Here is a 27126-nt window from a genome sequence, read left to right as displayed (position 1 = left end):
AAGAGAGGAGTGATATGATCAGATTCTGCTTTAGGAAAATCACTTTGAAAAGCTGAGTAAGGGATGGATAGGAGTGGGGAGAGACTTGAGGCAAGAACCAGCAGTGGGCTCTTGCAGTGGTATAGGTGTGAGGTGATAACGGCTTGCACTAGGAGCAGCAGCGTCAGAGAAGAGAAAGCGTGTGGATGAGAGATGCTACAAAGGTAGAATACAGAGAACATGGCAAGATCATTTATGCGAGAGAGTAATGAGTTGAGAATGACAACTAGCCTGGAACTTGAGTGATGAGAATTCCTGGAGAACGCTGAGTTTCTCATCAGTGCTGGGGTGCTGGGCCCAGTCTCCTAGTGAGCAGGAACATGCAGGTAGTCCAAGAACTGGAGAAACACCAAGGTACCAAACCAGAACGTAGAGGAGAAAACCTAGGCTTTGCAATCCATTACTACAATAAATTATGATGACTGCCACATGGGTACCTAGGTAGTATAGGAGGTAGAGTCAGGAAGGGCCGAGTTCAAATTATGCCTGAGACACTTATTAGCTGTATGACCCTGTGGAAGCCACTTCACCTGAAGCCTGTGCATCCTGTGTGGTAAAATAGGGATAATAATAGCACCTCTTTCTCAGGGTTGTTATGAGGATTAAATGAGGTAACATTGTGCAGCAATCTGCAAACACTAATGTACTCTATAAACGTAGGCTATATTGAAGAGATATGAGAAGGCTCCCAAACCTACCCCTTCATCAAGGTGGGAAGTCCGCAAGCGTTACACATTGATGTTTCTGGACTTTTTCAATATATCAATTAGCTGTGCTGACTTTTTTCTCTCTAAAAGAATTGTTGTTGTTCAATTGTGCCCATGGACCATGTCTGTCCATGGGGTATTCTTGGCAAGGATAGTGGAGGGGTTTGTCATTTTCTTTTCCAGTAAATTAAAGCATACAAAGATTACATGACTTGCCCAGGGTCACAGTTGGTAAGTGTCTGAGGCTGGATTTGGACTCAGTTTTTCCTGAATTTTGGTTTGGCACTCTATCTACTGAGCCATTTTGTTGCACTGAAAAGCATCCTTTTCATCATATGGGATGGCTTTCAGGGAGGAAGGGAGGGAGGATACATGGCATACTACAGTATTATAAGGAAGAGAAAATATCAGTAAAAAATAAGTGGTTGCTACTGATATGATAATGATGATAACAGCCACCATTGCTACTACCACCACAACTACTAAAACCAGTGCCACCACCACCATTATCATTACTACCACTACCACCAACCACTACTACTACCACCACCACTATTACTACTTTTACTATTACTACTATTACTATGTCACTATCACTACCATACCACTACCACTAGAGGCAGCTAGGGGGTGCAGTGGATAGAGCACCAGTGCAGGAGTCAGGAGGACCTGAGTTCAAATCTCACCTCAGATACTTGACACTCACTAGCTGTGTGACCTTGGGCAAATCACTTAACCCCAATTGCCTCATCCTGGGTCATCTCTAGTCATCCTGATGAGTATCTGGTCACTGGATTCAGATGGCTCTGGAGGAGAAGTGAGGCTGGTGACCTGCACAGCCCTCCCTCACTCAAAACAAACTCAAGTGCAAGTCTTGTCATTATTTCTCTGATGGCATGGTCTTTTTTGGCAGTGAACGATGAACACACATACCACCATCACTACTACCACCACCACCATTTCTACTGCTACTACAACTACTACCACTACCACCACCACTATTACCATTACCACTACCACCACTACTTCTGCTTCCACTACTATTACTACTCCTATTCTCACTAACACTACCACCACCACTACTACTACTCCCTCAACTATTTTACTAGTGCTACTACATAGGTCCACTGGAAAAGAGGATTGAAATTTTAGCAAATCCAAATGCAAAATTCCATTTTGGGGGAGTCCAAAACCTCAAGGCATTTCTGTCTGTATGGAGGCATGTCTAGATCTTTAGTGGAGAGAGTGGCTCAGCAGAGTATAAGGGGCATGTATTTTTCTGTCTTCCTTCAGTGTCTCTCCGACCTTGGGGAGTCTCTGTCACCTGCATGAACTCATCTGGGAACAAAGGAAAATATTCTTGACTCTTCTGGATCTCTCTTGATTCTTTTTTTTCCTGCATTTTTTTTCTTATAGAGTGAAATAAAGGCCATCCTATATACAAAATAAATGGTTAGCCTGAGTGCATGTTATAGGAGCTGAAGGCCCTTTTTGCCTACATCTGTAGGGACCTATGTGTGAACTATATTCTTGTATTTCCAGGGGAGATCCTGCGTGGGGGCAAGATAAGTCCAATTCTGAGGATTCCCAGAGGCAACACTGGACACAGATATGAACCAAAGAGTACCATTGTGCAAGGCCCTGAAGGTTGAGTTATTTCCTTATAAATACAGAATATGTGGTTCTAAGCCACAGGCTAGAAAATGTAATTTAAATCATTCACTTACTTAGAATCATAGGATTAGAGATCATAGAATTATAGATTTATAGCAATGAGACCTTAGACATCATCTAGTCCAAGCCTCTCATTTTACAGATGAGGAAAATGAGACCCAGGGAAGTTAGTTGACTTGCCTAAGGTTTTATAGGTAGTAAATAGCAGACACAGGATTTAAACTCCAAATACAGAACTCTTTTCCACTACATCAGATGCAAGAAAATTAATCTAAATTTTTGGTTGTTTTGGGTTTTGGGTTTTTTTGAGGCAATTGGGGTTAAGTGACTTGCCCATGGTCACACAGCTAATAAGTGTCTGAGGCTAGATTTAAACTCCTGACTTCAGAGATAGTGCCCTATTCACTGAAGAAAATTAATTTTAAAGAACCTATTTTGGGAGGGGAAATTGATGGGAATGTGGAAGTGGTGGGAAAAGTGGAAGGAAAAGAGGAAATACTTGGAAGACATGATCACTGTAGGAACAGGTTGGTCCTGATAGGAGAGGAAAACTTCATGTCCCCAAAACCAATTCTCTCCTTCATGATAGGGTTAGTATAAGCAGATGGCCATCCTTCAGGGCCAGGTGACAAATTGCAACATAGTCTTCTCCTGGCCCAAGACAAGACTTGCTCATTCTAGACCCCAAAAGTAATGGAATCACATTGTCATTAAAAAAATAAAGGAGGTAATCCTGCTCTCCTCTGTCCTGGTCCATCTGTATATGGTTCTTGTGTCCAGTTCTAGATATCATTTTTTCAAGGACAGTGACATGCTGGAGCACCTCCAGAGAAGAATGACTGAGACAGTGAGGACTGGAAACCAGGTCATATGAAGTTTGGTTGAATGATCCAGGAATATAAGAAGAAAAGACTTGGGGGAATGGGGAGAGACGTGATAGCTGTCTTCAAGTGTTTGAAGGGCCATTATGTAGAAGTAATGAAGATGTATTGGATTTGTCCTGCTCAGCCCCAGAGGACAAAACTTGGAGCCAGGGGTGAATGTTGCAGAGAGGAAGATTTAAGCTAGATGTAAAGGAAGCTCATTAATCATTAGGGCTATCCGAAAGTAGACTAAGCTGGCTTCGAAGGAGATGGGTTGCCTCCTACTGGAGGTCTTCATGTGGGTGGCCACTTGTCAGGGATCCTGGAGAGACAATTCCTCTTCATATTGGGGTCAGACGAGATGGCTGGAAGATCTTTGAGGTCTCTTTCCTCACTATGATTGCATGAACATTTGCGTTGCGTTTCCTGGTAAGAAATTGATGTATGTGGAGAAAACTTCTGGTTATGTTGTTTGCAAGTAAACATGCATACATTTCACCCACTGTTCTTTACTGCTGAGTCTGCATTTTCTTTTTATTATTTTTGGGCCCACATGGTAGAAAAAGTATGAAATTGTCTCAAGGAGCATTTGTTTCCACACATCAGTGAACAGCTCTCTGAGAAGAATTGTTTTTTCTTGCCAAAAGCAGACCGTTTAGTAAAGGTTGAGTCTACCAGTATTGCAAATAGACCCCAGCACTGTATTATCTGGGACTCCCTGCCTTTGCACCCCCACATGTGCTCAATGACATTTTAAGAGATGTATGGTAAAAGCACCGTCCTTTCATATCTCTTTCCTCCCTGTGTGCACAGGCCTTGGATATTCTTCAGGGTAAAGTGTTTGCCAGAACACTTGGGGGAAGTCAAGGAAACAATGAGCTTTTAAAAACCTAGGACCCCACACTAAGACTATTTAATGAAGGATTGATTCTTAAGGTTGTATGGAATGTACTGTTCCTTTAAATTAGGAGTCTTTAACCTGGGGTCTGTGAATTTGGTTTCAAAAATATTTTGTTTTAATGTGTTTACCACATTTCAACATAATTGATTTCCTTGCTAATCCTTTATATTTAATTTTATTTATTTTTAAAAAACACATTTTTTTTTAAGAAGGGGCCCATAGGTCCTACCAGATGGCCAATAGATTCCATGATGCCCCAAAAAGGTTAAGAACATTTGTTTTACATGAGTTGTTGAGGTTCAGTTCAAGCTGTATCCTCATCTAGAAAGGCAAGTTGCTCTCATGGAAGGAGTGTCAGATCTGGGTTCAAATGCTGACTGACACTTGTTAGGTGATTTACCTTGTGTAAGTCATTTAACTTCTTTGATTTCTCAGTTTTCTCATCTGTAAAATAGGGATAATAGTAATACCCCTCTCAGACGGTTGCTATGAGGAGAGCTCTTTGTAAGCTACAAAGCATTGTTCTTATTTATAGTTACAGATGTGCATCTGTCTCTGATCTTGCCAAGGGATCGCATCCAGGCTGAAGGAGATGGTGGATCAGTAGCCATTTTCAAGTATTGGTCCAGGGTTTCATTTTTTACTCACAGCCTAGATGATAATGGTATTCCCAAAGCAGGAGATTCAGGAAGGGGATGACAGAGGGGAAAGGGGAATATGTACTTTTCAGGCACTTAGTTTAATGTACAAGGACCTATGCTAAGTGCGGTTACAAATATCTCATTTGATCAGATCAGGAGAAATGGTCAGCAATCCTTTAGGGCAGGATTTTGTTGGAAAAGGGCCATGTATCTATTGTTAAAAAAAAATGATCAGGCCCTCAAAAGAAAGCTACACAGCATGAAGGAATATATTTATTGAGTTAAATAATAGCCTGGGTTGAAGATGGGATATGGATGGATCAGTATTTCATATAAATAAGGAAAGTCATTGCTTTGACTAGAAACTGAAAATCAGGCATATGGAGCTCTTTAAAGAAACAAAGCAGGGATAATATAAGGTCACAGTAATATATTTACAATTCAGAAAAGTGAATTATAGGTCGTGTTTTTACTTAGGACACAAAAGTCCTATTGATAATGACTCATTTGCACATGACTTTAAGGATGACAGAGTGTTTTCCCCACAACACCATGTAAGGGGACCAGTACAAATATTATTTGGGCTACTTTACAGAATAGAAAACTGAGGCACAGAGAGGAACAGTGAAATGCCAAAGGTTACCCTGACAGTAGTAGAACAACTCTTAGATATCTTCCTGCTGTAGATCTATGCTCCAATGATCCTATGGCTCCTTTCTATGGTGGAGGTTTTTACAATGGCTTAGGACAGCACCAAGGGATAAGGACAGTAGGGAGAATCATGGTTAGAGATGATGTTTTTTCACCAGGAAAATACCTCCCAACGGGTTATTTTCCTGTCAGTAGAGAAGATCTTTGGACTCTCATTCCACGGCTATTTTTCACATCCTCTTTCTCTTGCTCCTGTGATGAGTAACATCTCTGACACCATTTCCTCAAATTTATTACAGTAGCATCAGTGACAAGGTACGTTTAACTCCTTCCTTTGTCTCTCCAATTCTGATAGACTGTTCAGTTCTTCTTAGCCATGCACAAGTTGTTCAGTTTAACCAAATCAAAGTGTGTTTCCACTGGGCAGAAAGGACCAATTATACTGTGGCACATAGAGCCTTTATTGTGGTTCCTAGAAAAAGAGCCTGACTCTCTTGAACAGAATGTGTTTGGGAGATGAGTTTCTGTTCTTTGTTTTCAGAGGTGAGTGCTGTTCATGAATGAGTTGGCAAAGAGGGGCTAAAACAATAGTCCTCTTTATGCTTCGCTGAGCCCACAAGACAGAATGCCAGAGTTGGAAGCATGAACTTCGCTAAACAATGAACATGTATGAAGCACCTACTGTGTGCCAGATACTGAGCGAGGGATCAAAATTGAAGAATCAAAAAAAAGAAAGAATCTTTGTCTTTAAGGAGCTCACATTCCATTGGGAGAGGGTTGGGTGCAAATATAGTGTGATGAAAACTGAGATGGGGGAGAACAGTAAATAGGAAGACGGTGAGAAGAGGAGAAGGAGAAGAAGAGAAGGCTTCACAGGTGGCAGTACTGATCTGAGCCTTGAAGGTAGTGTAGGCAGACTCTGAGTGTGGGAGTGAAGAGGGAGTTCACCATAGGTATGGAGGGCATCTTACACACAGAGACGTCTGTCAGTAGGCAAACATTTCTGAAGCACTGATGATGAGCCAGGCACTGTGCTAAGAGCTAGGGATACAAAGAAAGGAGCTTGCCTTCTGCTGGGGAGAAAACATGCAAATTGGATAAATATGTATACGTATGGGAGTATGCTATCATATATAAATATACTACATGTGTATATACCCTATATATGTGTATATACACCATAAATACATATATGATCTATTTCTATATAGATCATATATAGTATATCTTAATATATTTTTATGAGTAGCAAAATATGTATTAGTAGAACATAATATGTAGCATATCTTCATATACTACATGTTATATAGAAATATACCGTATATGTATGCTATGTATTATATAGTATAGTAGCATAGCATATGTAACTTATATAGAATATACAAATATAGTATATATGTAGTGTATATCATGTGTATCACATATACATATCTTATATACAGGCATTATACACATATATGCAAATATACACATAACACATACAAATACCTGATGTGTATACTATATAATGTATATAGTTCATATATATAGTATGTGCCCTATATATGATATATAAATATGCTATATAGAGTATATACTATATATGCACTATATACAAATATACTGTATATGTATATGCACTATATGTACATATATCTTAATATATACTATACTATGTGTGCATTTATATCTTATATGTATATATACACATACATATACTTACATATACTATATAATATATCAATATATAGATAGTACGATAATATATTAGTATAATATGTGTAGAGTAAATAGTGTATCTTACTATGTACTGTATATAAATATACCATATATTATATATGCTCTAGTATATATGGTATATACATAGTATAGAGTAATAAATATTGTATATATATCTCATATGTGTATGCATATTTAATATATAGTATACATATAGAAGATATTGATAGTATATTGTATATACATCCTATTTCCTTGTGTGTGTGTGCATACACACACATTCATATATACTATATCTAAATAGATAACACATATGTATCAGGGATAGGAACCTGTGACCTCGAGGTCACATGTGACCTTCTAGGTCCTTGGGTGTGCCCTTTTGACTGAGTCCAAGTTTTGCAGAACAAATCCTTTTATCAAGGGGATTTGTTCTGTGAAGTTTGGATTTAGTCAAAGGGCTGCATTTAAGAACCTAGAGGATCACATGGCCTCAAGGCTGCAGGATCCCTACCCTGGCTACAGAAGCATATGTCTTAATATATTCTATGTTTACTATTATATATAATATAGAGAGACATATGAAATATATTATATAAATAAATATGTTCTATAAAGAGACATATACTACATATGTATACATGTGTACATATATGTGTGTCTATGCATGTATATAGAATATAAATGAGAGGCAATTTTAGAGGGAAGGCTCCAACAGTGGAGGGGCATAGCAAAGGCATCTTGTAGAAAGTTGGACTTGATATGAGTCTGGAAGAAGCCAGGGAAGGCCAGAGAAAGAGGTGTGAGTGAGGGAGGACAACTAGTGAACAGGCAGAGTACAGATGTAAAAAGGTGTTGTTTCAAGTCTGGGGAATGGCTAGTATTCTGGTAGTTTGGCTGGAATGTAGAGTTGACAAAGGGAAGTAGAAGACTCTGTCAGGCTAAGGAGTTTGTTTTTTTTAATAAGAAATAGGGGAGTGCACAAGGTTTTTGAATTGGAGAGTGACACAGACCAGAACTTTAGGAAGATAATTCTTTGTTTTTTCTTTTTCTTCTCTTTTAAAGTAAAAAGTATTAAAAAAAAAAATTTTTTTTATAGTTGCATGTAAAGATAGTTTTTTCAACATTCATTTTTTAAAATAAGATTTTGTGTTCCAAATTTTTTTCTCCCTCCTTTCCACTCCCCCTTCCTAAGATAGCAAGCAATCTGATATAGGCTATACGTGTGCCATCATGTAAACATATTTCCACATTACTCATGTTGTGAAAGAAGAAACAGAAAAAAGGGAGAAGCCACAAAAAACAAAAAAGTGAAAATAGTATGCTTCAATCAGGAGTCAGACTCCAGCGTTCTTTCTCTATATGTGGCTAGCACTTGCCACGCGTCTTTTGGAATTGTCTTGGATCGTTGCGTTGCTGAGAAGAGCTACGTCTGTCATTGTGGATCATTGCACAGTGTTGCGGTTCCCACGTACAAGGTTCTTCTAGTTCTTCTCACTTCACTCAGCAGCAGTTCATGTAAGTCTGTAGGAAGATAATTCTTGTAACTACGGATTGGAAGGGACTCAAACCAGGGAGACCATTTAGAAGTCTGTGACTGTAGTCCAGGAGATAAGTGATAAGTGCCTGAAATAGCATGGAAGTTATGCGAAGCTACAGAAGAGAGGAGAGGTAATAGATGTTATAGAGGCATAACTGAGAAAACTGGGTAATTTACAGGAGTTCAAGAGGATAGAGCTGTCAACAGTATCAATGACAATTAATTAATTTATCAACTAGTCAGTTCATAAGCATTTATTAAGTCCCACTTGTGTAACAGGAAACATACTAGCTATGGAGGATTTAAAGGGAAAAAAAAGAGAAAGAATTCATCCATGTCCTCCAGGAGCTTATATTCTATTGGGAAGAATAAAGAACACATGAGTTTTGTGAGCTCTTTGAACTTTGGATCATTTACAATGACTAAGATTGCCTTAGCAAAGTATCTGGTACGTAGTAGGCATTTAAATGTTTTTTGGCCTCACTGGGCTAGATCCATGAAGAAACCTAAATGCTTTTATGGAGCAAGAGGTCACCCCTACCTCCTACCTTCGGCACACAAGAGCCAACTAAAAATAGCCTATAAAATTCAGTCTTAAAAAAATTTAACCTGAAAGGAGTGTGGTCTTCATGAGGAATTTCTCACCTGTGCTTTTCTACAGCAGATGGAAGAGCTCTTGCTGTCTCTTGAAGCTTGGTCTCTGGTGAAAGTTAGTGTGTTTGAGCTTGTTGGAAGTAGTACTCCCCCAGAATGCGTCTGAGCAGGCACACTCTAGAACTCACCACAACCCCTATGCTCCCATCAAGACTGTCCATGTAGTGGTCTTAGTTATTTCCAGGAGAGCTTTGATTTGGCAAAGATGCTTGGGAACAGTTCTTCAGAGTTGTAGCCAAAGCTGAGTCTGGCATTTCCAAAAAGCATCCTGCCTAACATTTCCTGATGCCAGCCATCTGTTCATGGGAAGAACTAAGATGCATGTACCTGTGTTTTCAAGTGAACTATGATTGCTAGTGTTATTGCTTGCTGGCTGTATACATTCTCAGGAGCCTCACAAATATTGCAACCTCTCTCTCTCTTTAAAATCATTACCTTAAATCTCAACTAATAAAAAGAATCTAATAGTCATTATCCATCCTAGCTGCCAAGATATTCTGTGGCCTATTTGCTAATAAAAAAAATGAGGAGTTATTTCCTTATATTGTGTAAACTACTCCCCATTTGTAAGCTGGGCACTTGAGGAAACTGTATTAATTCTTTGGCATCCAGGGTACAACTTAGTCTGCACAGGCTGGAGCTGTGTAGGATGAGGTTTCTTTGTAATTATGACCCCCACTCTCATCTCAATATGCATTGTGGCATTTTGCATAGCACGAAAGCAGCTGGATTTAGGATCAAATGATGGATGTTTGAATGTTAGCCCTGCCATTTAACTATTGTAATCTTAGCAAGTGCTTCCCATCTTTCTGGGCCTCTGCTTCCTTTTCTAAATGGAGAAAGTTGAGCCAGATCTGGGGTTTTTAATCTGGGGTTCATGAACTTGTTTTAAATACAGACACATATTTCAATATAATTGGCTTCCTTTATAATCCATGTATTTTATTTTATTCACTTAAACACATTATTCTGAGAAGCACCAGACTGGGAAAGAGATCCAAGACACAAAAAAAGGCTAAAAACCCTTGGGCTAGACAATCTCTAAAGTCCATTCCAGTTTTAAATCCTATCACCCTACTAGCTATTGTGATTAAATGGTTTTCTCCCCATGTAGTAGAGTCTGTCACTCTTAAGACAAGTTTAAAATATTTATTAAGTATTATTTAAAAGAATAGAAAGTAGTAAAAAGAATGAAATTGAAATCCTAAGGCCTTAGATTCCTGTCCTGGATCTGACATTTACTAAATTAATGTTTACTGTTATATATAATATATATTTACTATGTTTACTGTTATATATAATATAACCCTAAATGCATACCCATGGGCAAATCATTTAATTCCTCTCTTTGCCTCAGAACCTTTTTAAAAAATTTTCTTTATTTTTAAAAATTTATTTAGCATTTTATTTCTCCCCAGCTCCATGTACAAACAATTATTTGGCATTCATTTTTAAAACTTTGGGTTTCAAGTTTTTTCCCTCGCTCCCTTCCCAACCTCCCTCATTGAGAAGGCAAGCAATTTGATATAGGTTATACATGTGTAGCCATGCAACACATATTTCCACATTAGTCATGTTGTAAAAGAAAATATAGATTAAAAAAAACTCAGGAAAAATAAAGTAAAAAAAGTATACTTTAATCTGTCTTCAGACACCATCAGTTCTTTCTCTGATTTTTCATCATAACTCCTTCAAAGCTGTCTTTGATCATGGTATTGCTGAGAATAGCTAAGTAATTCACAACTAATCATCTTACAATATTGTTGTTGCTTTGTACATAATACATTTCATTTTGTATCAGCTCATTGAAGTCTTTCCAGGTTTTTCTGGGAGTGCCCTGCTCATCATTTCTTATAATACAATAGTATTCCATCACAACTGCATAGCACAGTTTGTTCAGCCATTCCCCAATTAATGAGCATACCCTCAATTTTCAATTCTTTGCCACCAGAAAAGTGCTGCTATAAATATTTTTGTACATATGGGTCCCCCTCCACCCCTCCTTTTTTTTTTTTACCCTTTTGGATACAGACCTAGAGTGGTGGTATTGTTAGGTCAAAGGGTATGCATAATTTTATAGCTTTTTGGGCATAGTTCCAAAGTGCTGTAAAGAACGGTTGAATCAGTTCACAACTCCACCAACAATGCCTTAATGTTTCATTTTTATCCCCCAACCCGCCACCCAACATTGGTCATTTTCCTTTTCTGTTCTATTAGCCAGTCCAATAGGTATGAGATAGTGTCTCAGAATTGTTTTAATTTGCATTTCTCCAATCAATAGTGATTTAGACTATTATTTTTCATATGGCTATAGATAGCTTTCATTGCTTTCTCTTAAAACTGTTCATATCTTTTGATCATTTATCAGTTGAGAAGTGGCTCATCTTTTTTTTTTTAATTTGACTCAGTTCTCATTTGAGAAATGAAGTCTTTATTAGAGAAACTTCAAAACCTTTTTTCAAAACAGTTATAATTGTTAAATGTATTTCCTGCCATTCTAATCCCCTCCCTTTATGCTATTCTCTTTCCTTTTACCCTGTCCCTCCTCAAAAGTGTTTTGCTGTGACTGCCCCCTCCCTCAATCTGCCCTCCCTTCCATTACACACACCCCTTTTCTTTTCCCCTTTCCCTCCTACTTTCCTGTAAGGTAAGATAAATTTCTATACCCAATCAGCCTCAGAATCTTTTGCTGCAAAATGAGAATAATACAATTTGAATTATCTACTGCTTTTGTTGTGAAGAAAATGTGTTGTCAATCTTAAATTACTACAGATGTGTGAATAGTTGAAATGATAGGATTGTAGAAAACTGCTCTGCTGAGGACCTTTGAGTGTCCTAATTCCTAACTTGAATTAGAACCTAGGGAAATAGGAGAATTTGATCACCTGAGCCAAGGAGGACATGACTATTTCTTGGGCTCAGTGAATGTAAGTCCTCCTTGCTCTGCAAAGGATTGAAAGTCTGAATTTAGAAACAGTCTAGACTTTCTTCCCTTTTTTTGGTTGAATTACAGGACCCCATAACAATGTTTGATGAATGACTCAGTATCAACTTGGAGGTCTCTAGTGGAGTGCCTCCTAAATCTACCCTTGGCCCTGCTCTTTGCCATTTTTTTTCTTAATGACTTCAATGAATGATTAGACCTTCTGACCTAATTTATTAATGACATTAAGTCAGGAGGGATAGCCAACATGTTGGGTGATTGTCAGAATCCAATACAGATCTCAATAAATAGACTGAAATAATGAACAAATAAGAAGTAATTTTCATAGAGATTAAGTCCTGCATTGTATTAAAAAAATAAATTTCTCAAGTAGAATGTAGATAAGAGGTAGCTAGACAAGAGCTCATGGGATTGATCAGGGCTTTAACTGGACTCTGAACTCAATATGAATCAACACTGTAACATGGCAGCCCAAGAAGTTGATGGCATTTGGGAGTGTTTTAAGGAGGTACCCTAAATAAGGGCCAGAACATGAGTGGTGGTAATCAACAGTATTTTGTGTTTGGTTCTGGGAGTCACCACATGAGGATTGATGAAAATGACTGGCATGGCTGGTGAGATTGTGTTTAATCTGGAAAAGAGAATACTTAAAGGGGACGTGATAGGTGCCTTTAACTGAAGAACTGTTAAGGGGAAGAAGGATTAAACTTCTTAGGTTTAATGACAGAGGGCAGAACTATAATACTGTGTGACATTTGCAGAGGTCAATTTTGGCTTGATATCAGGATAAAGCTTCCTAATAATTCAAGCTACCTATGAAGGCAGCTGAGTGGCACAATGGATGGAGTACTTGGCTTTGAAAGAAGAAGGTCTGGGTTTAAATATAGACACTTCCTAGCTGGGTACCCCAGGGCAAGTCACTTAACCTCCTTCTATCTCAGTTTCCTCATCTGTAGAAGGGGGATAATCATAGCACCTATCTCCTATGGTTGTTGTAAGGATAAGGTGAAATAATATTTGTAAAGTACTTTCCAGACCTTAAAATGCTAGCTGTTATTAAATGGTGTAGGGATGCCTACGGAGAGAACAAGTTGTTTTTCCCTGAAGATCTTCAAGTGAAGAGATCTAGAACACCCTTTACTGGAGAAGTTGCAAATTCTTGGGATTGAATCTCTTTTTAAAATTCATTTTATTTTCAATTCATGGGACAAAACAAGCATTTCCAAAGCACAGTACAGTAAAAAAGATGATTGCACATGAAACTGCCAGTCTACCATATACAACTTCCTATTCTCTCCAAACGTGGGTGAAGTGGAGGATGGGAAAGTGGAGGGGAGAAGATAAGGTAATCAGGATGGGGTAAAAAGAAAGACTGAAAAAGAAAATAGTGAGTAAAAATAAAATAGAAACTGGGATTGAATTTTGATGATGTAAGGGTTAGATTATTGGGTGTCTTCCAGCTTGAATGCTATGCATTGCTCAGGGTGATAGAAACGTTTTTGTTATGTAAAGCTCAATGACCTCATTTTTTCCTTGTTTTACAAGCAAGTTTATCAGTGGGGTGATGGTGTTTTAGACAATAGGAATAGCTGACATTTCTCTAGTACACGGAGGTTTATGAGGCATTTTCCTCATGATAACCCTGTGAAAGTGAGATCTCAGAGTTAGAGCTGGAAGGGACTCTAGAGATGAATTAATCCAGCCCTCTTATTTTAGAGAAGAGGCACTAAGAACCAGGGACCTTAAGTGATTTTCTTTTAAGTGACTTGCCCAAGGCCACACATGTAAGAAGTAGTGCTGTGAACCTCGGTCCTCCAGCTCCAAATGCAGAATACCTTCCTTTGTACTATACAAGAGATGGAAACATTATTCTTCCCTTTTCTACAGATGAGATAAAGTGAGATGAAGTGACTTGCCTAGAGTTATTCAGCTAGTAAGTGTCAGAGCCAAGATTTGAACTCAGAACTTAGAATGCCAGAACTGGGTAAGAATCTAGACTACCATTTCCATTTTATAGATGAGGAAGCTGAGGTCCAGAGAGGGAGAATAATTTAACCAAGGCCACACAGCTAATTAATGATGTGGCTTGGACTAGAACTCAAAATATTGTTGAGGTTTATGTGTTGATCTGTGCAATTTCTTGTAAATGAGTTTACGTACCCTTCAAAATGCACTTTATCCTTCCTACTTACTCTAAAATCTATGATGGTAAGAAAGTCATAGTCAAGGGTATGGTTTAGATGTGGGTCCCTCTAACTGATAAACTCCCTTTGCTTTGTCTTGCCCCTTTGCCCTCTGCAGGTGAATCTGGTACTTGGTGAAGGGAGGTCTCTGGGCCTTATGATAAGAGGAGGAGCCGAGTATGCCTTGGGAATTTATATCACTGGTGTGGATCCAGGGTCTGAAGGAGAAAGCAGTGGTCTCAAGGTAAGAGCTATCCTAACAATCCCATGAGCTTCAGTTTGAGTGGGTAGAGATGGACTATCTTTGCAACCTTTACCATCTTGTAATCAGATTTTTATTTTGTTCCATTATTTTCAATTACATCTGATTCTCTTTGACCCCATTTGGGGTTTTCTTGACAAAGATACCGGAGTAGTTTGCCATTTCCTTCTTCACCTCATTTTACACATAGGAAAGTGAGGCAAACAGTAACTTGCCCAGGGTCACACAGCTAGTAATTGTCCAAGGCTGCATTTGAACTCAGGTCTTCCTGACTTCAGGCCCAGGGCTCTATCTACTGTGCCACCTACCTACCCTGGTAATCAAATTAATTGCTGGACTGAGTCTTGTAGTCCTGACTTATTTGGCTCTACCTTGGGCTTGGTAGCATGTTAAGCAAATGATTAAGATTTTAACAAATGTTTTAACCATTTTAAACAAGTGGACAATGGTCACAGTGGTAGGGCCCTTGTTACATTAATTCTCAAGCACTTTGGTGATGCTGTAGGAGAGGAAGGCAGCATTGTAAGAGATAGGGGTCATCTGAACCCACTTAGGGTCCAACCATGTGTCTCCTTTTCCTAGTCCCTTAATAAACTCCAGTAGCTCTATGTTATTATGTTTTCTCCTCCATTAACATGTGAAGACTTAAGCACAAAGATCCTCTTTTTACCTTCCTTTGTATCTTTAGAGCTTAACATTGTGTTTGCTCATTTTCAGTCATGTCTGACTCTTAGTGCGCTTAGGGTTTTCTTGGAGAAGATACTGGTGGTTTGCCATTTCCTTTTCCAGCTCATTTTATAGATGGGGAAACTGAAGTAAACAGAGTTAAGTGCCCAGTACTCTATCCACTGTGCCACCACTGCTCCATAGAAAGTGCTTAATAAATTTGTGTAGACTGAATGACCAACACATACCCCATTCACAGCTTCTGAATTCCATGGCCTCAAGTGTGCTTACTGATGTGCTTGTAGAACAGACTGGAGAAAAATCCACAAGCTAGAACCCAATTTGAAGATTACAAGGTAAAGACAGCTTTGGCTTCCAGGCTCCTAGAAGGCAGGGACTGAGTCTCTGTCATTTTCATAAATGAGGACTGTGTTAAGGGGATTAAGCAGTCAAGGAGGATTTTTTTTTTCTGATGAAGGTGATCACCAGGGTGATGCTGGACAAACCTAGCGAATGCTAAATAAATACTGATTGACTGACCCAGTGATATGGAGTCAGATGAAACCCAGGGTTTGGGCCTGTATGTCCTTCATCTTCGAATTTTTGCCTCTGTAGCCAACCACTGAGTTTTGAGACATGAACTATGAGGAGTAAGGCAGCTTATCTCTGCCACTGCTTTTAGAGAAGTTGCTTAATTTCTAGGGGATTCATTTGAGAACAATATAGATCAGACCTTGGTGATGGATGGTTTATTACACAGCCTAGCAGATAAGGCCCCAAATCTGTAGCAAGGAAAATTTTCATCAACCAAACCCACGATTCCATTTCCGGTACAGGGTACAGTGGGGAAAATGTTTTGCTTGAATGCCCAGGGACCTAGGCCTCATCTGCCTTTGACTGTGCCAGTTTGGGCAAGGCAATTGCCTTTGGTGGATCTCAAGTTTCCTCTTTTGTGAAATAGTTGTTGGCTGTAGCTACAGGGGATGGAGTCAGGACCCTGAGATCTGCCTTATGGGTAGCAGTGTAGCTGTCAACAAGTTCCTTACCTGCTCTGAGCCTCAGTTTCCTTATCTGTAAAATAGGGATGGTATTATTTATATTGCCTACCTCACAGTGCTGTTGTAAGTACTCTCATAAACCTTAAAGCATTATAGATATCTGAATGCCTCTGATTGTGGAATTGAAGCAGCTTAACGAACCTAGCTGGTCTCCAAGGTCTCCTGTGTCTGTGATAATGGTCATACCTGTTCCCTCCTGTTTCTTCTAAATGGACCAAAAATACATAAACATTCTCCTGTACCAAACACATTCTAAGTACTTAAACAAAAACCTATCTTGGAAATTGGAAATATCCTGCCCCCTCTTCCTCCCTTCTCCCTTCCTCTACCCTTTTCCCTAATCCTTCTTCTATCCCTCCTTTTACTCAGTACAGTAGTGGAAAAAGTTTTTAATTTGGAGTCAAAGGGGGTGGCATTCAAACCCCAACCCTGCTTCTTATTACCTCTGTCACTTGAGCCTCAGTTTCCTCATCTGCAAAATGAAAGTTTGGATGAGATGATATTTAAAGTACCTTCTAGCCTTAAACCTATTATCTTTCCCTTCATCTCTTTCTTCCTCACAAATAACATGGAAGGATAGGCATTAGAGGGAGGATGTTTATTTGGCCACTTTTCAAGAAATTCTATAGAGGCGTTGATGACTTTGGGCTTGTGATTACATCGTAGGCAATAAAATGCTTTATTTGCACATAAAGTACCTTTCACAAAGCTCTTGCCATCTACAATATCAAAAGCAGTAAAGTATTTTATATTCTTCACTACTGTTACTGCTTTCTCCTGAAAGCTCTTTCGATGTGTGAACATCTCCATACACTGTGCTTTATCGGAAGCCCATTTGACTAATGCACTTTTCAGTATGGATAATTGCACTGCATGTTCATAGGAAAAAGGAGATTGATCATGTAGGTGGCAAACTAATCACTCGCATTAATTGTAAATAGTTTTCATTTTTGGCTCATAAGACAGACTCCAGGGTGAAAACACCAACTCTTCCTGTAGGGTTCTGAGCTTACAGACTGCCCAGCTCCGGAAAGGCCTGGCTTGGGTCCATCATCAAGGAGAAGAACCCCACCTCCCTTCCCACCCACTTACTCAAAGTCTTCAGCAGCTCTTGCTTAGGTCTCTAAGCCAGCTGCTTTCTCCAGCACTTACTCCTAGGGATATCAAGGCACCACTGGAAGTAACATTAAGGCTTTCAAGACCACAAGCCATTTCATCACCGTAGGAAACTCCAGTGGAACCAGAGAGGGAGGGAGTAGGTAAGGCAAGGAGAGACTGGCTCATTGGAGGACATGGACTATGCTTGAATCAAAATGAGAGGGCTTTCAGAAGGGTTGCCCTACCTTTCCACTTAAAAGGGGGAAAGAATGGATTTTCTTGACAGTAGCAGTTGAAAAAAAAATCAAGTAAGAAAGATGTCTCAGGAAAACTTGAAAAAGAAAGTCATGTTCTCCCAGGGGTTCCTGAGTTCTTATCTGGCAGGAAATACTTTTCAGACCCAAACATAAGTATCTCAGGTCTTTGCTGGTAGTGTCACCTGCTGCCTGTCTGTAGCGAATCTCCTTTTAGATCTATCTTCTTTTTTTTATTCTCACTTTTCAAATGTCATCCTGTCCAGGACCCAAAATAAATCACCTTGAAACTTTTTCTTCTCTTTCAATGCTCTCCATGCATTCATCTCATCCAAGCTGTACACATCCTTGATGAGTATTCATCTAGTTTCTTTCTAAAACCTTCAGGGTTGGGGATCCTCACTGAGCAGTCCATTTTCTCTGAACATCTCAAATTGCTAGGAAGTTTTTCTTCAAACAGAACTGAAATCTGCCTCTCTGTTAATTTCCACACGTTGTTCCAACCACAGAGGTGATCTGCTATCTAGGGCCAGGTGGGACAATCCTACTCCTCCATTCTCCTGATAACCCTTCAAAAGCTGAAGAAAGATATCAAACACATTCCCTCTGTCTCCTCCTTTTCAGACTAAACGTGATACAGTATTGAAGCTGTTAGGTGGCACAGATAGCGTGCTGGGCATGGAGTCAGGAGGACCAAAGTTCAAATCCAGCCTCAGACACTTACTTGAACTGTATGTCCCAGGGCAAATCACTTAACCTTTCTCAACCTCAGTTTCTCATCTGTAAAATGGAGATGATATTAACACCTACCTCACAGGGTTGGTGAAGAGATCAAATGGGAGTAACATATGTAAAGGGATTTGAAAACCTTAAAGTGCTATAAAATATTAAGTGCTATTATTGTTAACAATGTTCAGTGTCACAGTGTACAAGTAAGAGACAAGCTCACAGTATTTCTGTCTTGTCTAGTTTTTGCATCGGGTGTCAGAGATCACTCAGAAAATCAGGATTCAAACAATCATATGTAGATATATAGGTATATGTAAGTATGTGAGTATATGTTTATATGTATAAGTTTGTCTATCTGTAGGCATAGATATATGTAGGTATGTATGTGTGTATGTAAATGTGTCTGTATATACACATTTTTGTGTGTGTATATACACATACATATGTACATACATACATATACACACTCACATATTCCAGTAACCCCAGTTAGAAGCTATTCTCAAGGTGATTAGAAGCAGTTCAGGAGGATAAAAGTCACCTGCAAAAGATTAAAAGCAATAGTAAAGAGGTTCCCTGGGATCTCCCAGATCAGACTTCTAAAAATTGTATTTATATCATTTTTGCCCATGGACCTACAGCTGGGTCCTAGATCAATCCACTTCAGGGCTAAGTTAACCCAAAATGGCTCAGTTGGGCACTTCAGCTTTCTTGTCACAATATTCTCAGCTGGTTTTGTGTGGGAGTGTTGGTATTAACTCACATCTCCACAATTCCCCCAGGATCCTGGCACATAAAAATTTCACAATTCCCTCATTGAAGATTTTTGACTTGAACTCAACTCCTGTGCCAAATGGAGAAATTTAAAGCTTCTCTCTCCTGAATAGAACTAGAAAGTGGAACTGGGACAAAGAGAGATTTGGTGTTTATTTTATTAGAGAAACCAACTCAAGAGGTACCCTTGCCCCGTCTAGTTCATTTCCTGCAAATCTTTCTAAAAGACAGTGACGATTTATATCCCTGACCAGAGTGTCAGCCTAGCCATTTAAATCTACGCACTCTGAGACACTCACATTCCTCTGAGATAAACCAACAAGCAGATACGGCAGTCTCTGAGGCTGCCTTCCAGCATAATACCAGTGGCTTTTCTGTGACAGGAGACAGATCTCTCAAATCAGCCTAATTTATTCCTGCCTCTTGCCAGTCTGCCCATGTTCTCTCAGAAACACCAGTCTCTGCGATTTAAGTGGGTAGAGAGGGAAAAAAGAATTCACAAACTTGTACCTACCTGGTCAAGGCTGGTAATCATTCATTTCCACTGTCAGTGATTTGGTGCCCCTCCTATTGCTCCATTTCCTTCACAGGTGAGGCAGCTTAGCTCAGTGGAAAGCAGGTTGGATTCCAGAGTCCTAGGTTTGAATTTCAACTCTGACATTTATTAGCTGTGGAATTCACTTTCTTGACCCTTGTTTTCTGTTGTTTTGAAAATGGGTATGATAATAATACTCGTGTAATATGTTTCACAAGGTTGTTTTGAGGAAAGGATTTTCTGAAACCCTTGTGACAATAAGCGTTATTGCTGTCATCCTCAGAAAATAACTTCTTGGTTCAGATAGACATTTGTTTTATAACATTTCTCTGAACTCACTGTCATTTCAAAATATTGACACTGGTTTAAAGGAAGGGAAAGCAAGCCGGTGGAGTATTGGACTGGAAGATGGGTGGGGAGGTAGGCTTTGTCGCTAACCAGGTTCATGAATTTTGGCAACTTAATTTATATGGGTCACAGTTTCTATAGTCCTGCCCCTGCCTTCAGGTAGTATCTCATCTGCTTACTATATATATATATTTTATATTCACTTGATAGTATATATGTTGTTTCACCTGATAGAACATAAGCCCCTTCAAGACAATATCTGTTCAGTTTTTGTGTTTGTATCCTTAGGACCTAGTATTGTGCCTGTCACACAGGAGGTCCTAAGTAATGATTGATTGGTTCATTGATCTGGAAAAAGAGGGGTTTAGACTAGATGATCTCTAAAGGTCCTTTCAGCATTCTGTGATCCTGTGAGTCTAGATAGAGCAAAACTAGAAACCGATATTCATTCATTATCCTTCTCTCCATATGTAGGTACACACATACACACATGCACATGCACATGCACACACACACACACACACACACACACACACACACACACACTCTTTCTCCCATCCCACTCTTCTTCCCTCTGTTATTTCATCTGAATGAAATATGAGGAAATGAGACTCTGAAATATCTTGTTATTTCCCTGTTTCCTTCCTTTACTGAGCAGCAATTGAAGAGGCTTCCATGTCAGTGCTGATGCCGCAGTGTGACACTCCCATCAAACTCTAGGCTTATTGATTTTTAATGTTGCCGAGGCTCTGCTGTTTCCTCAAGCACTGCTTGGGTGTTCACCAGATGCCTGGTATCTATTTAACATAATGCTCCATGCACTCCTTAGAACTGACAGATTTGTGTATATAACATGCTATGAATTGAAAACGTGAAGAAGGAGGGTTGGGAGGAGGTAGAGACCCTGGGTTAGTGTAAATAATCCGTGCTGATTTCCAAAAGATACAGGCAGATGGATTGCTTGAATCCCAGGTGTTATGGCCAATACTAAACTTTGATGGTAAAATAAGCATTTATTGATAGGCCTGTGAAAGAATGAAGCATCTTCCCCCATTTTGGTGTGTAAGGCATTCTATGTATGTTACAGCTTGGTTTATCTTATCTATCACTAGATAACAGAATTCTCTTCAGTTCCATCTCCCATTTATGGAATTTCTTCTTAGAATGATAGTTTCGGGCCTTCTCTGAAATGAAGCACTTTGTTGGCTCTACCCACTGAACTGAGCATGATGGAGACATGGATCATAGGATTATAGATTCAGAGTTGAAAGGGACGTTGGAAGGTCCAATATTGGCAGGGCGGATATTCCTATATCCTTTGTACATAGTGAAGAAACTTATGAGAAACTTTAGGGAAGATTGTAACTAGCTAGAACCCAGAGGATCTGAATTTTAGCTTTGTAAGGAGAGAATCCTTGAAGGAACTGGCAATAGCTGAAGAGGGAATAGGCTGTAAATTGGAAAAATTCCCATGAGAGTAAGTTAATACCAGTGTTTTCTGTTAGTAGAAAACATATATAGGCTCCCTCAGTGCTTAAAGCAAACAAAATATTTGAAAAGTGCTTAGCACAGCAATGCCTAGCACACAGTAGGCATTTATTAAATCCATCCTTCCTTCCTTCCTTCCTTCCTTTCTTCCTTCCTTCCTTCCTTCCTTCCTTCCTTCCTTCCTTCCTTCCTTCCTTCCTTCCTTCCTTCCCTGTAGTCATTAGATGCACTTGGATGGAAGTGGACTACCTTCCTTGACCTTTCTGAAAATGGAAATAGTTCCCTTTGGTTTCTGGCCTCCTAGTGCCTTAGGCATCAGCCCAAGTTATACCTTGTCTTGTTTAAATTGTAATGGATAACTTGAGATCAACAATTCACATGTTTACTGGAATGGTTCAGGTCCAACACCCATTAAGATTCTTTTCTTCTTCAGGTGACTCAAAAGACTACAAAATTACCTTACAGATTAGAGTACATTTCCTGAAGGGAATAGAAAATATAAGATGCAACATTAAATACCTGAGTGACTAACAATCTGTCACCTTTATAAGGGTCTGAAATCCAAACTCTCCAAAAGCTGGTCCATGGTTTGACCTTTACTTTTGCCAAGAGAACAGACATATCTAGAGGCTGTTCAAAGAAGAAGTCTGTCAACGAAAGCCGCAAAGAAGAAGAGAACAGGCTGTCTATGGAATGAATGGCAGTCTCTACCCTACTGTAGAAATTGATAATGCTGCCTGTCTTCTTGCCAGGTGAAACCTTGGGGGTCCTGGTCACAAAGGGCCTTTCTGAGGTTTTTGACAGTATTCTGTATTGCCCTGAAGAGGCCCAGGGTTTCCTGAGTGAAAAAGAGAAAGAAAGGCAAAATATCTTACAACATTCCTTTTTAAAATCCCTACCAGAGCATGATGACCCATCTGTGACTCTCCAATCTGTCTTTTACACTAGAAGATCTGTATAGGTCATTGCTGTTTCCTTCTTGAATTTCCACTTCTCTCTGGTACCTAGAGATGACAGGAAAGTGTAGGGTAAAATAGCTGTAGGTTATGACAAATTAATATTACATTTATTTAGTTGGACTAATGTTGCACTGAACCCCATCAAGATTAGCTTTTCAGTTGTGTGAGGAAACGTGTAGCCAAAGAGTCTGTGGCACCAGAGGAGGCTGCTAAGAGGTCCCTTGCCCCAGACCTCTGCCCTAAAGAGCTCCAGGCTCTCCAGGCAGCAGAGCCATTTCCTGCCTTCTAGCAAAGGAAATGAAAAATAAAAAAAAATAATTTCATTCATCTCTTCCATTTGTATAGTTCTTGGAGGATTTTGAGGGTTGAAAGGAGGGCTTTTAGGGTGACCCTGGAAAGTTACTTCCCTTTTTTGGATCTCAGTTTCCTTACCTGTAAAATAAGAGACATGCACTAGATAATCTCTAAGATCCTGTCCAGCTCCAATAGTTTAGGTCCCTACTGGCTTAAATATTTGCTTATAAAATTCCTAACGGTTGGGTTACTAAGGTTCCTTCCAGCTCCCTCTATAAACCTATAAATTTTAGTTCAGCCTCCTTCCCAATGTAGAAATCTCTTCTGTAGCTGTAGATGGTTGGAACTATGGAAAGGATTATAATATCACAACATTTTATCAATTAACTAGGGCTTATTGAGTGCCCACTGGGTTTCAATAGGTGCTGTAACTGTGAGTTGTGAGCAGGTGGTTAAGTGCATGAAAATATGTTCATGACAAATCTAGACTCCTGCTAGCTAATAAAAGGCATTGTTCACATCTGATGTTATTGAAGACCGGAATATAAATTTGGCATGTTCAAGATGAGTATCCTTGCATCTCTAGCAGGGATGGGGAACATAGTTTCCTCTCTGTTTTGCCATAATTTCTAGCTTTTTTTTTTTTTAAATAGCCTCTGAATAGATTTTGGTTATAAATTGTAAAAGTTCAAAGTGCCTGGTCCCTTATACATGATTAGAGGAGCACCATCTAATACTCTAATTACTTCCAGTTACATGGTTGCAAAAATAAAAGAGAGAAACTAAAAACTCTCATGAGTCAGGCAGTGATTATAAAGTTGAAAAGGTAACCACAGGCTTACCTTGTAGAAAGGAAAATAAAAAGGCTTTCATGGTGAAAGGCCCACGTGCTCCATCCCATGCACTGAGAAGCTCAAATGGGGGATAGAATAATGCCTCTGTTCTCATCTGAAAGGTCGTCAATGGTAAGAGCTGTGTGGATATTTGGAGGGCTGATCATTTGACCAAGGTCACTTTCTTCTGTGGTTCAGACCTAAGTCAGGAGCTGGTGGCATGCCAACACCTTTATTATAAAATGTTCAGCTCATAAAAGGGAAAAAAAATGATCAAAAGGTAGAAAGGAAAAAAAATAGAAAAAGAATGATGGGAAGAAGGTCATTAAACTCTGATATTATTCAGAGACTCATCTAGGACATAGAATATCATAGTAGGAAGGAACTTAGAACTTGGAACACTGGAACCTAAACTGTAACATGTAAGGTAAATGTTCAAGAGATGTCCAAGGCACCCCACCCCCCTCCCACCCCCACACATTTTATACAGGAGAAACATCAACCTAGATGAGGAAAACAACTTACCTGAGATCACATAGGGTCAGAGTCAGGATCTGGTTGTTCTGTACAACTACTTGGACCTCAAAACAATTGGCCACTGTGGTAGCCATTTAAAAAAGAGCATATGAGGGACTTGGCAAAGATTGATCTCTTTACCCAGAGGAAAAAATCAGATAGAAAAAGCATATAATGCCTGGAGAATTTAGGTTGGTATACAGATCAGTTTAGACTTCAGAGTAGATGGTTGACCCAGTTAAGCTTTGTTGTAGTTTAAAAAATAACTTGTGAGATTTTTATTACCTAAGGACATTTCAGAAGAGGAGCAGGGACCCTTCCAAACCTATTCCTGTTTCTCCAACAGTCCCTTAAATGAACTCGGAGAGCTTTAAGTGAAAAACTTTTCCCTTATGAGAGACACAGAGGAAAAAAAAGAGGCTTAGGATCATAGAATCTATGAAATTGAAAATTGAGATTTATTTTGAGCCTGTTTTATTGCTTTGAAAAGAGAACAAATGAATGTGTGTATATAGATATGCATACACACATGTATAGATGCACAAATAATCTATGTGTACATATGTATATATATTGCATGTATAATGTATATACACACATATGTATATATAATATGTTGTATATATTTTATATACACACATATACACATTTTATATGTATACATATATGTACGTATTTTTATTATAAATACACACGTGCACATTTAATATGTATACATATATGTACATATTTTTATATTCATACATAGTACATACACAGATATATAAATATATATATATAAACGTATAATACTTGTAGTATAAGATGGTGGTATGGAAATAGAAACTGTTTGTTTTAAAAAAAGACTAAATAAAAAATCCTGAGATCCAAGGATAACTACTTGCTATTTGAAGCATGGTGACAGGAGGCCTGAAATTTGTGACCTTTCTTAAGTAAATTACGTGAATAATCAATCCATAAGTCTTTATTAAGCACCTACTATGAACCAGGTTGTTTAGATGCTGAGGATACCAGTAGAAAGAATGGAACGATCCCGACTCTTAAGGAATTAATATTCTAACAGGGAAGGCAACAGACACATGTATATAGAATAAATAAAAGGCAGTAAATACCACTATGTACAAAGTAATTAAATGTAAAGTAGTTTGAGAGGGAGAGTCTCCAAAGAAAACAACAAAAATGTAGTGACTTCAGCCCCTTGGGAAAATTATTAACCAGATGCTTAATTCAAGCAATAGAACTTTCAAATAAATCGTTCCCTTTCCGGTAGTTAAGTAGCTTGGGAAGCACATTAGGCCTAGGCTGTCATTTTCCGAAGGCTATGGAAATTTAGCTCTTTGTGATTGTCTGTGGCATAGGTCCCATAAACACTTGCAAAGAACCACCATGTTTTTTTTGATAATCCTTCCAGATTGGAGAGGTTTCTTTTCACCTGCCACTGACCTGAGGAGCATACTGGAAAAACTCTGAAGGCCTGGGTTCTACTTATGGCTTTGCCTCAAGGTTGCTAAGTGACTTGGAGCAAATCATTCTATGTTTCTGAGACACAGAGATCACCTGATTCAAAATCCTCATTTTTACAGATGAGAAAACTAAGGGTCCATTGGCCTTCGGCATGCGATAGCATTATTTCTTCTTTTTTCTATTTATTTTTTTTTTTAAACATTTTTAAAAATTTTGAGTTCTAAATTCTCTCCCTTCCCCACCCAATGAGAAGGCAAGCAGTATGATGCCCATTATATGTGTGAAGTCATGCAAAACACATTTTCATATTAGCCATAATATGCTATGTTACAATTAGAAAATATGCAAAAGTTCTTTGTAAGCCCAAACTGGCTTATTATTACACACTGTAATTAGAAAGTCTGGTCTTGGTACTCAGCATTTATTTAGTGCTTTAAGGTTTGCCAATGACCAATATTATCTCATTTGATCTTCATAGTCCTGGGAGATGGGTGTTTTTTTTATCTCTTTTACAGAAGAGGAAACTTAGGCAGGCAAAGTGACTTGCCTAGGGTCACACAGTTAGTCATTGTCTGAGGTCAGATTTGAACTCAGGTCTTCCTGACTCCAGGTCCAGTGCTGTCACCTAGCTGCCTTTAAGCCTTACTAGATAGAATTCTGAGTCTGAAGTTAGAAAGAACTAGGTTCAGATCCTGCCTCTAACGTTTACTAGCCATTTCCAGGGAGGAGTCAGTTAATTTCTCTGTGCTTTATAAACTTCAGCACTCCTGAAATGAAATGTAAGGTCAGGTGCTCAGTCAAGTCAATAAAATTTTATTAAGTGCTTAGTATGTGCCAAGCATATGTTAAGTGTTTAGCACTGAGGATACAAAGAAGAGGGAAAACAGGGTTCTTACCCTCAAGGAGCTCACATTCTAATGGGGGATGACATGAAAATAACTATGTAGGTGCTGATTGACTCTGCCACTGTCTGTGGTGCTGGGAACAAGAAGAAAAGAGTTAGATAAAATTCAAAGATATTTGATAGGTATTTTATTTTTATTTTATTCTGTAGATTCAATTCTCATTCCCCATCAAAAGATTAATCAGATTTGATTTAAAAATGGACGTATTTGCCCTTTGACTCTTCTTGGTTACTCTTTAGGGAAGGTACAGGTGAGAGCCAGAGGACAAAAGTATGAGGGTGGAGGGAGGGAGAGACAAAAGAGGCCCTTCATAATCTACAATAGGGAAAATCACCCCCTGAATACCTGAGAGGTGAGATATGAGACAATTCTCATGGTAACCTGGGGGCTCAGGTTCGTCCCTACCCTCTTCCAACTTCATGCCTGTCTTACTACTTAGAAAGGACTT

At 39.0% G+C, this 27126-nt stretch overlaps 1 protein-coding gene across 6 annotated transcripts in view; it reads left to right on the top strand.

Annotated features, from left to right (window-relative positions):
* Window positions 1-27126, top strand: part of WHRN (whirlin) — a 141122-nt gene that overhangs the window by 41536 nt on the left and 72460 nt on the right. For all 6 annotated transcript variants that reach the window (XM_072631729.1, XM_072631728.1, XM_072631727.1 and 3 more), the window contains exon 3: window positions 14614-14739. In XM_072631729.1, coding sequence (XP_072487830.1) covers window positions 14614-14739 — 126 coding nt within the window. The remainder of the gene's footprint in view (window positions 1-14613; window positions 14740-27126) is intronic.

The sequence above is a fragment of the Notamacropus eugenii genome, chromosome 1, assembly GCF_028372415.1.
Source record: "Notamacropus eugenii isolate mMacEug1 chromosome 1, mMacEug1.pri_v2, whole genome shotgun sequence".
Classification (NCBI taxonomy): Eukaryota; Metazoa; Chordata; class Mammalia; order Diprotodontia; family Macropodidae; genus Notamacropus; species Notamacropus eugenii.
The sequence above is the reverse complement of the archived record's forward strand: the minus strand, read 5'-3'. Positions and strand labels throughout refer to the sequence as shown.